The 11,190-nt window shown below is 46.1% G+C and overlaps 1 protein-coding gene across 1 annotated transcript in view; it reads right to left on the minus strand.

The window, feature by feature from the left end:
* Abcc4 (ATP binding cassette subfamily C member 4) overlaps nt 1-1,954 on the minus strand; it is a 216,677-nt gene extending 214,723 nt beyond the window's left edge. Inside the window, exon 1 of the mRNA XM_042682640.1 lies at nt 1,846-1,954. Within this exon, the coding sequence (XP_042538574.1) occupies nt 1,846-1,919 (74 nt within the window). The 5' untranslated portion in view covers nt 1,920-1,954. The remainder of the gene's footprint in view (nt 1-1,845) is intronic.
* Between the last annotated feature and the right edge of the window lie 9,236 nt (nt 1,955-11,190).

Here is an 11,190-nt window from a genome sequence, read left to right on the forward strand (position 1 = left end):
AAGTGATAAATAGCTAGCTTTGAGCTAAAAAGCTATGGGACAATGCCCAGGCCTTGAGTGCAAGCCCCAGTACAGGAAGGAAGGAAGGAAGGAAGGAAGGAAGGAAGGAAGGAAGGAAGGAAGGAAGGAAGGAAGGAAGGAAGAAAGGAAGGAAGAAAGGAAGGAAGGGGGAGGGAGGGAGGGAAGGAAGGAAGGAAAGGGAAAAAGAAAAGGAAAAGGAACGAAAAAAGACTTCTGTGTCTTGCATGGAGTTCAGGAGACAGTCCCTATCTAACTGGGACTACTTTTTACACTAACCACACCCATATTCTTCCATCTGCCCCTCAAAGCAGGTCCTAACAGAGAGAGAACACATCACAATTAAAGCAACAGTAGATGACTCATTTTTCTCTTGGGATCCCCTAGGTTTTCCCATAAATGAAGGAAGCGTCTGACTGTGGGAAAAATTAAAGGGCAGAGATCAAGAACAAAAGCTATTAGTTATCAGTCAGGGCGTTTTAGCCTGAAGGCATTGGCCTACCTTACTAGTAGTAGTAGGGGCTACCAGTGGAACCTCAGTCTTGGCCTGGTGTAAGCCTTGTTCACCTGATTCCTCGCACGTAAGAGGCAGCCTGGGGGTTCCTCAAGCGTCTCAGGAGGGCAGGTTCCACAGCAGGGCCACCTGCCCAAGACCAGGACTAGAGACCCCAGCCTCCCCACAAGACCCACAGGTCTTGGGGGCTCCACCTTCAAAGGTAGAAAATTCCACCAAACAGAGCGAAGATCGGGATCAGACTCCAGCTAGATGTGGATCAAAGTCAAAAGCCACAGCTGGGAACAGCTCTTGCTCACCTAGCATCCACACACACACACACACACACACACAATCATAAACCAAGAGATGCTGGCTGACACCTGTAATCCTAGCTACTCAGGAAGCTGTGATCTGAGGATGCTGGTTTGAAGCCAACCAGGGCAGGAAAACCCACGAGACTCCCACCTCCAAAGAACCACCACAAAAGCGAAAGTGGAAGTGTGCTTCTGCCCAAGTGCTTCAGCCTTGGGCAGAAAAAAAAAAGGTCAGGGACAGAGACCAGACCGGGCATAAACATACGCATTATTTTACCCACACGAAGTGTGCTATATTATATGTGCTATATGTTATATATTATATAATGTACAATATATATTATATACTCGGTTCCCTGGCCCACACGGAGGGACACCAAGACTCACACTTAACCCTAGCAGGACATCCCCGCAGGTCACCCCCCGCAGGTCACCCCCGCAGGTCACCCCCCGCAGATCATCCCCGCAGGTCATCCCCGCAGGTCACCCCTCACAGGTCACCCCCGCAGATCACCCCCGCAGGTCACCCCCAGCAGGTCACCCTTGCAGATCATCCCCGCAGGTCACCCCCGCAGGTCACCCCCAGCAGGTCACCCTCGCAGATCATCCCCGCAGGTCACCCCTGCAGGTCACCACCAGCAGGTCACCCCCAGCAGGTCACCCCAATCAGGAGGGAGGCCTGAAGGGAGACCATCGTCCACTGGGCGGACTGCGCGGTCCGGACGCTAATTCGGCTTGGGCTGCGACGAGACAAAGGCAGCTGTTCAAAGCTGTGACTTGGAATCAAAGGAGGAAACGTGCGGCTCCGGCGCAGGAGCGGGGAGGCCCTGGGGCCGCACGGGCGCGGGGAGCCGTGACGCCGCCGCCCCGCCCCCCGTCCGCGCCCGCGCAGCGTGGTCCTTCCCCAGGATCCTCGGCCCCGGCCCGGCGCGTGGCGGCCACGCGGGACCGCGCCCCGCCGGCTGGCGCCGGGTGCGGGCGGGGAGGGGCGCGGGCGGGGCGGGCGCGGGTTCTCACCAGAAGAAGACGCGCGAGCACAGGTTGGCGTCCTGCAGCGGGTTGGGCTTCAGCTCCCGGTGCACCGGGAGCATGGTGCGGCCGGGCGGGGGCCGGGTCGGGTGGCGGCGGCGGGGACTAGCGCGGTCCCTGCGGGCGCGGGTCGGGATGCCGGTGCTACAGCGGCGCTGGGATCCGCGCGGCGGGTTCCAGATCACCCGCCGCTACCCGGGGAGCCTCGGGGCACCCGCTACGGCCGCCGCCTGGGTCCGTGAGTCCGGGAAGCAGCCCGGGAATCGCGGCGGGGGCCTGGTGGAGCGCACGGAGCCGGGGTCCTGGGACCCGGCGGCGGCCAACTGGGTCCGAGTTTGAGATCGGCGCCGCGGAAGCGACCTTGAAATCCGGGAGGGGTGTGGGGTGGGAGGGGCAGGGGGAGGGCGGCTCCCGGCCCGCCCTGCCGTCCGGGAACGCCCCCCCCTCCCCGGTTCGCGGGCTGGGGACACCCTGAGAACCGCCCGCCCCCCTGGGCGCAGCGCCCGCGCCCGGGGACCTAGCCGGGCGCCACGGTGGGTGGTTCTCCAGCCACCAGGAACCGCGTCTGACCCGGGCCAACCCCGGGATCTGGTGCAGGCGTTATCTGCGCCCAGCTGCCGGACCGAAAGGCCGGCGGGAACCGTGAGATTAGGAGATGGACGGACGCCCCGCCGGTCCCGCCATCTCGCAGGTGGCCTGGCTGCGTGGATCTCTGGGAGCTGCGGGGCTGAGCTTGGGGGCAGAAAGGGAGGTGGCCCGCTGCAGCTCTCCTCTCGCCCCCCTCCCCGAAGCTACTAGAATAACAGTGGCAAAAGGGACACAAATTACAGGACACTGGTATCAGTTTTGTTTTGGCTCCTTTGGGGGGGGGGGAGAGGGGGTGCTTTTGTTTTTGCTTTTGTTTGAGTGCTGGTCCTGGAGCCTGAACTCTAGGCCTGGGCACTGTCCCTGGGATTTTTTTTTTAATTAATTAATTTATTTTTGCTCAAGGCTGGCTCTCTACCACTTAAGTCACAGCCCCACTTAGGGCTTTTTAGTGGTTAATTGGAGCTGAGAGTCACAGACTTTCCTGCCCAGGCCGGCTTCGAACAGTGATCCTCAGATCCCAGCCTCCTGAGTAACTAGGATTATAGGCTCTAGCCACCAGGAGCCAGGCTAGGACACTAATATACCTATCTGGGTACCTTACCTGGCTTTCAACTAACAATGCTTTATTGGAGAAAGGGTTTATTTGTTTCTTCTTTTGCATAAGAAAAAAAGACACTCTGCATGTTCAAAGTATCCGGGCCTGTAATGTTGAACCTAACTTGTTCTCTTGCCATCAACAAGAGCATGGTAATTACACAAAAAGCGCCCTGAGAGCGCCAGTTAATGACTGAACAAAAGCTTGTTAATAAATTTTAGGTTCCGCTAAGAAATCCCTAGTTCTGTGGTCTCTTTACCAGCGCAACAGCTTCTTGCAGTCCTGAAGGAAGAAAGAGCAAAGGTTTCATACCAGTTCATAGCTGATGACTCATGCCTGGAATCCTAGCTATTCAAGAGGATGAGATCTAAGGATCTCAGAACCAAGCCACATGAGATTGTTCATTTCCAAAGATCCAGGAAAAACTATAAGCAGAGGAATGGCTCAAGTGGTGGAGCGCCAGCCTTGAGTTAAAAGCCAAGCAAGAGTGCAAGCCCCCAGTGCCACTAGAAATAAAGGACTAAAGGTTACTTGTTCATGGTGCTAGCAACAAGATCATTTTATCTTTTTCATGTACACTTACTAAAATGGTAGGATTAATAATTTCTTTTAAAGAAATCCTTACTGTATACAAGCATTTATTTTTGACCAGTTATTTCAAATGTGCCCAAACAGTGCCCTGAGTCTTAATCTAAGCTACTTCGGAAACTGAGGCAGGAGAATTCCCTTGAGCCCAGGAGCAACGTGCTTTAGCCCTGTCTCTTTAACAACTAATAAATAAAAGCCAAGTATAGAAGGATGGCAAAATGTTGGTAATTTTGAGTCAAATGATTGGTTCTATAGTACAATTTTCTTGAGACTTTGGGTATGTTTGACAGTATCACAAAAGAAAGACAAACGGGGCTCTGATAGCTCATGCCTGTAAGCCTAACTACTCAGGAGGCTGAGATCTGAGGATCATGCTTCAAAGCCAGCCCAGGCAGGAAAGTCTGTGAGACACTTAAATAAGCCACTCAGAAAACCACGGTGGCTCTAGAGTGCTCGCCTTGAGCTGAGAGCTCAGGTTCAGTGCCCAGGCCCAGAGTTCAAGCCCCAGGAACAACAACAAAAGACAATGTTTTTAATTTGCATACTGTAAGAAAACTGTGATCATTAGCTTTTATCTGCATTAACTTTCTCAGGTAATACAAATCTATGATCCAAAGTAGGTTTCCTGATTTCTGGTGCCCTTTGAAACCCCCTAAATTTTCTAGCCTGGTACTTATTCAGCTACCAGTTCTACTTCAAAGCTGAAGAGTTTGTTTGCTAAAGTTAGAAGTCGACTGAACTCTCCTTGTATGCTCTATCCTCCACAACTATGTCAGAACCATAATTAGCAGTTTCAAAACTGCCAAAGCACTTAGTCCCTTCAGCTTCTGCTGAGTTGTTTTAAACTAAGCTCCTTTGAAACTTCTTAATGTTCTTTTCTGAACATTAATTAATGGGGTATTTAGAAGAAATACTGAGAACCAGGCTGACGGTAGAGAGAAAATTGGACCATGTTGCCTGGTCTTGACTTTTCATTGTTACCTAGCCTTCTGGTTCTTCTCAGATCTGTAGTGAGAATCAGAATTCCCACTCCTCATTCTGAACTGCGTTCTTTCAGTCCTTATAACTTGTGGGAAGCAACTCGTAAATAAAAGGATTTTCCTCCCATTTATTCAACAAATAAGTGGGGGAGGGCTGTAACTCAGTGGTTAAGTGCAGAGTGTGTTTAATCCCCAATGCTTAAAAATTAACCACATATAATATTTGCTTTTTTTTTTGTCAGTGAGTGCCTTTTTGGCCTTTTTTTGGTACTTGACAACTATACATGGTATTAGTATGCAAAGGCTGGGAGGCAGGGGTATTTCAAGAAAGATCTCATGCCAGGGGTGGTATAACATACCTATAATTCCAACTACTCAAGGAGGTAGAGGTAAGGAAATGGAGATCTGAGGACAGCCTAGGTAAAGTTAGCCTGAGAATTTAACTGAAAAACAACACAGGCTAAAAGCTTGTTCAGAACATGGTTCCAGTGATAGATCCATAAGGCCCTAAATTGAATCCTAGTAAAGAGGAAGAAAGAAAGGAAATAAAGAAGAAGAGAGAGAGAGGAGGAGAGAAAAGAGGAGAGAAGAAAGACGTGAGTGAGGGAACTAGGGAAACAGAGACACAGAAAAAGAAAAGAAAGAACATCTACACTTGTTCACTGGCCTCAAATAATTCTATAACCAAGTGTGAGAGAGGAAGAAAATGGAGCACCACATATCACTGATAGGAATGGAAACTAGTAAAGCCACAATGAAAACCAGTCTGGTAATTCTTCAAAAAGCTAAGGGTTATCATGTGACTCAGCAATTACACTTCTAAGGCTATGCTCAAGACAAATGAAAGCATGCCCACACGAAAACTTCCCCACAAATATCATAATAGTATTACTCATAAAAGCTACAAAGGAGGAGCCGGGCACCAGTGACTCACACCTGTAATCCTAGCTACTCAGGAGGCTGAGATCTGAGGATCACTATTCAAAGCCAGCCAGGGCAGGAAAGTCCATAAGATTCTTATGTCCAATAAAATATGAGAAAACTGGAAGTGTTGCTGTGGTTCAAGGAGTAGAGCTCTAGCTTTGAGCTGAAGAGCTCAGGGACAGTGCCCAAGCCCAGAGTTCAAGCCCCATGACCAACAGCAACAAAAAAAAAAAAAGCTAAAAAGGAGGAAAAATGCAAGGGTCCATCCACTGACCAATGGATAAATAAAATGTGGCATGACATACAATGGAATATCATTTGGCATTTCATAAAAGGAATGAAATGTTACTGAATGTGGCATGGATGAAGTTTTGAACTATGCTAACTATGTTAGTCAGATACCCATTGCTATCACGAAACCTTTGAGAAAACCAACTTGAAAGGAGGACTGGCTCATGGTTCTGGAAGGTTTTAGTTGATAGGGTTGCTTTGGTCCTGTAGTAGCACGGAACATTGCGGTGGAGCTTGTGGTGGAAGAAGACTGTTACCTGTGAGTAGCCAGGAAGGGGCAGTGTCCCAATATCTCCTTCAAAGGCAGCATCCTCCAAAGACCTAACTTCCTTCCATGAGGCCTACTACTTACAGGTTTCCCCATTTCCTTAGCACCTCAGGCTAGGGACCACACGGTAGCGTCAGGGCCATTGGAGGACAGTCAGCTCCAAACTATAGCACTAAGAAAGTGAAGCCAGTCACCAAGTACCACATGCTGTGTGATTCCATTCCATGAAAATATCCAGAATAAGCACATCTGTAGAGATAGAAAGTAGATTAGCATTTGCCTAGTGGGGCTGGATGTTGGGAATAATACAGATTGATTACAACTGGGTACAGTGTTTCTTTTGAAGATAATGAAAATGTTCTGATATTAGATTATTATTGCATAACCCTGTGAATATCCTTTAAAAGAAAAACAGGTAAGGGATTGAGGGTGTAGCTCAGTAGAGAAATGCTTGCCTGGCATGTGAAACACTAGATTTGCTATCCAGCAATTGTATGGTATGCAGATCATACTCTTATTATAAATTTTAAGTTTCTTTCCTCTTTCTTTCCTCTTTTTTTTGTGATGGTGCTGGGGTTTGAACTCAAGGCTTAGGCACAGTCCCTTAGCTTTTACACTCAAGACTGGTGCTATACTGTTTGAGTCACAGCTCTACTTCAGGCCTTAAAAGAAGAATCTCATGGACTCATCTGCCTGGACTGGCACCAAGCCTGGATCCTCAGATCTCAACCTCCTGAGTAGCTAGAATGACAGGTGTGATCCACTAGCATCCCACTTTAATTTCTCTAAGATACCATAAATTCCAGATTGTATATTACACCCATTATCTGCCATCTAAAAGTTTACCAACTGCTAGAAATAATTTCTGCCCTTGAGTTGCCCACAGTGCAGAGATTCTGATTCGTTTGGTCTCCATACCTGGCTTGCATGTTTTTTAAAGTAAGTTTTCTAGAGAATCTAATGAGTGGTCAGAGTTGAGAAGCAGTGAACTAGGTAGAGGGAATTGTATGTACACGTTAACCATCATAGAAGGTAAGCACAATAATGAATGCTGGGGCTGGAGGTGGAGGGATGGCTGAGTGGTAGAGAGCTTTTTTTACATTGCATGAGTCTCTGAGCTCAGTTCCCTGAACTACACAATAATACTAAATAAATAGATCCAGGAGATACTAGAGAACACTAGTAAGGAAGTGTTTCCACTTAGAACAAGAGTGACTCAGGTTGTTAGGAAATTTTCCATGTAACAAGACATAAAGAGTCAAACATCACAATTCAAGAAGGGCAAAGATGTTGCCTCAGATGGAGGGAAAGGCATAAGACTCTGAGACACCCCCTTGCCTTGTGCATTTGGAATAGCATGCTTAAGAGTTAAGTATTACAGTTCCTTCTGAAAGTGTGACTTGTGGGCCGGTTTAGCAAAGGTTCCGGAAGCCACATTAGGGGAATGGAGCTATGTTCCTTCAACAAAAGAACCCTCTGTATATCACCTCTACAATAACAAGAAAATATTTTTAATTAAAAATTTAAAAAAATGAACGTGTGTTCCTGAAAGAGAAAACTGCCATCAGCATGGATGAATTTAGGAGAAAAGAGAATGGAGTTGTGGGTAGTTAAGAAACTGACAAAATAAGGAGCTGGACTGGAGCCTGGTAGCAAAAACTGAGAGGCCCATCAATAAGAAATGATTCGCCAGGCCCCAGTGGTTCATGCCTATTCAAAAAGCTGAGATCTGAGCATTGTGATTCCAAGGTAGCTTGGGCAGAAAAGTCCATGAGATTCTAAGTTCCAATTAAATAGCAAAAAAAAAAAAAGCTGGAAGTGGAGTTGTGACTCAAATGATAAAGTACCACCAGCTAGCATTGAGGAAAAGAGGGAAAAGCTAAGGGGAACTTTTTTTTCTTGCCAGTCCTGGGGCTTGAATTCAGAGTCTGGGCACTGTCTGTGAGCTTCTTTTTGCTCAAAGCCAGCATTCTACCACTTGAGCCACAGCACCACTGGCTTTTTTCTGTTTATGTGGTACAAGGAATCAAACACAGGGTTTGGTGCATGCTAGGCAAGCACTCTACCACCTTCCCAGCCCGAAGGGAGAACTTGAGACCCTGAGTTCATGCCCAAGTACTGGCACGAATAAAATCCCACAAGCAGTAATAGATGTTTCTAGAGAGTGAGTCTTGGGATTGCCTCATATCTTTAAAGACCACTGACCCTAGCACTTAATATTTTTATAAAATATTTCTTGAATAAGTGTTCAGAAAGGTAAGACAAGAAGATGCAGGTAAGCATAATTCTGAAGTTTCTAGTTTGAGTAGCTGGGCAGAAGTAATGTCATCCTTGTCAAAAAAAAAAAAAACTAATGATATGGAGCAGGCAATTTATGAAGACACATTCATGGATAAATTTGATAACTCAGGACCTTCAAAAATTTAAAGATTAAAAATATAAATACTGTCGTCGTCCAACACTTGTAATGATGTGAAGTTTTGAGATGCAAGTTGGCACCTATCTCAAATCTAGATAATCCTACCAGACCATAGCTGTGGCCAAAGGGTCTGGCCCAGATCCACTGGCTTCTCTCTTTGGGAACTGTTGGCTAAAGTTACAAGGTCATGACCTGAAAAACTGCTGGAACTTGTGTCTCCCATTCATATGGAGAAGCCTAAAAGAGTAGGCAGATGCCTAAAAGAAGTCATACAGTCAACGGTTACCTATTAAACACCTTTTGCATGCCAAGATCACTGCCAGGACCCTTGGGTACATAGATGAGTAAGACAGGAGACTCGGTGGCATCAAGACTCTGGTGTTCCAGAAACTAATCAGATCTCTGAGTAGATTGTGTGACTTCCCAGCCCATATCCTCCGGTCACTTTGCCAGGACTAATGCAGTGCACTGCTTATGAGCATCTAGCCTTTGCTGGCCATGGAGGCACAACTGAAAGGCAAGTCCCAGATCCTGGAATCAGCCTGCAACCAGGGATCAATATGGGAGTGGGTAGATAAACACCCTACTCTCTTGCTTCTTAGCTGGCATGTTCCATCTCCTGGCGATCCCAGCAGGATGGAGTCCGTTTGTCTGAGCAGCTCGCCCACTCTTCTTTGGCATCCTTCCCTTCTCTGTCTTATTTGTCCACCCCTACAAGTGCTTGCCGGGATCACCTCCAAAATAAACGACTGGCACTCCAATCTTTGTGTCAGGGTCTGCTACTGTGGGAACGCAAATTAAGATACTTATCAAAGCCAGGTGCCGGTGGCTCACGCCTGTAATCTTAGCTACTCAGGAGGCTGAGATCTAAGGATCGTGCTTCCAAGCTAGCCTGGGAGGAAAGTCTGTGAGACTCTTATCTCCAACAAACCACTAGAAAACTGGAAGTGGCGCTGTGACTCAAGTGGTAGAGCGCTTGCCTTGAGCCAAAGAGCTGAGGGACAGTGCCCAGGCCCAGAGTTCAAGCCCCAAGACTGACAAAACAATAATAATAATAAATCCTTCCAATTACTGAAAAGTCTACATATTTGCACCAATTAAATTCCTGATACTGTAGGTCCTGCGCTGTCCAATATGATAGCATTATCCACAAAGGATTTTGAAGGCTTGAAATGCAACTGGTCCCAGTAGAGATGTACTGTAAGTATAAAATACAAGATGATCTGAAAGACAAATGCCAAAGAATTTTTAAATATCTCATGAGTGATTGTTATACCAACTACTGGTTAAAAATGATAATATTTTGAATGTGGTGTTTAAAAGTAACCTACTAAAATGTAAAATAAAGGCTGTGGCACCTTTTCTGTTTCTGTGATGGCGCTGCCCTTACCAGTGAATGGGATCTAATATCACTGGTTCCTCCCACATTCAGGAAAGGTGTCCAATAAAGGTCATCTTATTATATAAATAACCTTGCATATGCTCTAGTTCACATGGAGAAGTCATTAGTGCTTTAGACACAAATTGCTCTGTCATCATTCCCATTTGACCTCATACCTGAGTGTAACATGACCGCACAAGGCCAGTAGTGTGGCTGGCTCATGAGGTCTAACCTTAGCTCAGTATGTTTTACTTACTTATCTTTAATATTGGAATGGAATAATGATACTTTGCTTTTGGTTCATGACTGAGATGAATTGTCCAAAAACCATGGGAAAGTCATGGAGATGTTCTCAGAAAAAGATATTATCCACCCAACCCCCCTCACCAAAAGTGCTCTCAGAAGCTCATAAACTCAGAAAAAGGTGGGTAAAAAGAAATAATAGCAAAATAGCACAAATGAAAAATCAGTACAAGTACATCCCTTTTACACTAAATCAACAACGATTGTCTTTGAAGTTTTAGCAGGGATAGTTTTTAGTGTAAAAGGAGAATGGAGGAAGAAATAGAAATAAAGACAAGAGCATTTCCTGCTCTCTGTGCAGGAAATAGAAGTTAAAGACTCTTCCAGTCAATAAAGATTTGTAAGACAAAATATCTGCTAAAGAAAGCCAAATGTGATCAGCACCATACTTCACTGTCCATAAAATGTAAACTAAAATAGCCTTGTCAGAAAACAACTTGCAGGGGCTGGGAAGGTGGCTCAGTGGTAGAGTGCTTGCCTTGCATGCATGAGACCGTGGATTCGATTCCTCAGCACTGCATTAGCAGAAAAAGCGGGAAGTGGTGCTGTGGCTCAAGTGGAAGAGCACTAGCCTTGAGCTGAAGAGGTGAGGGATAGTGCCCAGGCCCAGAGTTCAGGCCTCAGAGTTCAGAACTGACAATAAATAAATAAATAAATAAATAATAAAACAACTTGCAGTATTTAATAAGAGCTTTGAAAGTGTCCATACCCTTTGATTAGTAATAGTTGCACTTATGGGAATCATCAAGAGAGGATCTCTTCCATAATAATTAATGTATGCATGTGTTTATATACTAATAAATAAATTAGAACACCGCCTACTTTAGTACATTTTAGAAAACAACTAACAGTGCAACAAGAGCAGAATGATTATTTTTGAGCATATGTCAGATGCCCTCACAGCACTGGGGTTTTATAGTAAGTAAAACAAATATTTCTCTTCTCTTAACGTTTATATTCAAGTAGAAGGAGATAAGCAATAACTATGCACCAGAG

This window comes from Dipodomys spectabilis, unplaced genomic scaffold (genome assembly GCF_019054845.1).
Source record: "Dipodomys spectabilis isolate Male_0828 unplaced genomic scaffold, ASM1905484v1 ptg000075l, whole genome shotgun sequence".
In the NCBI taxonomy this organism is placed as follows: domain Eukaryota; kingdom Metazoa; phylum Chordata; class Mammalia; order Rodentia; family Heteromyidae; genus Dipodomys; species Dipodomys spectabilis.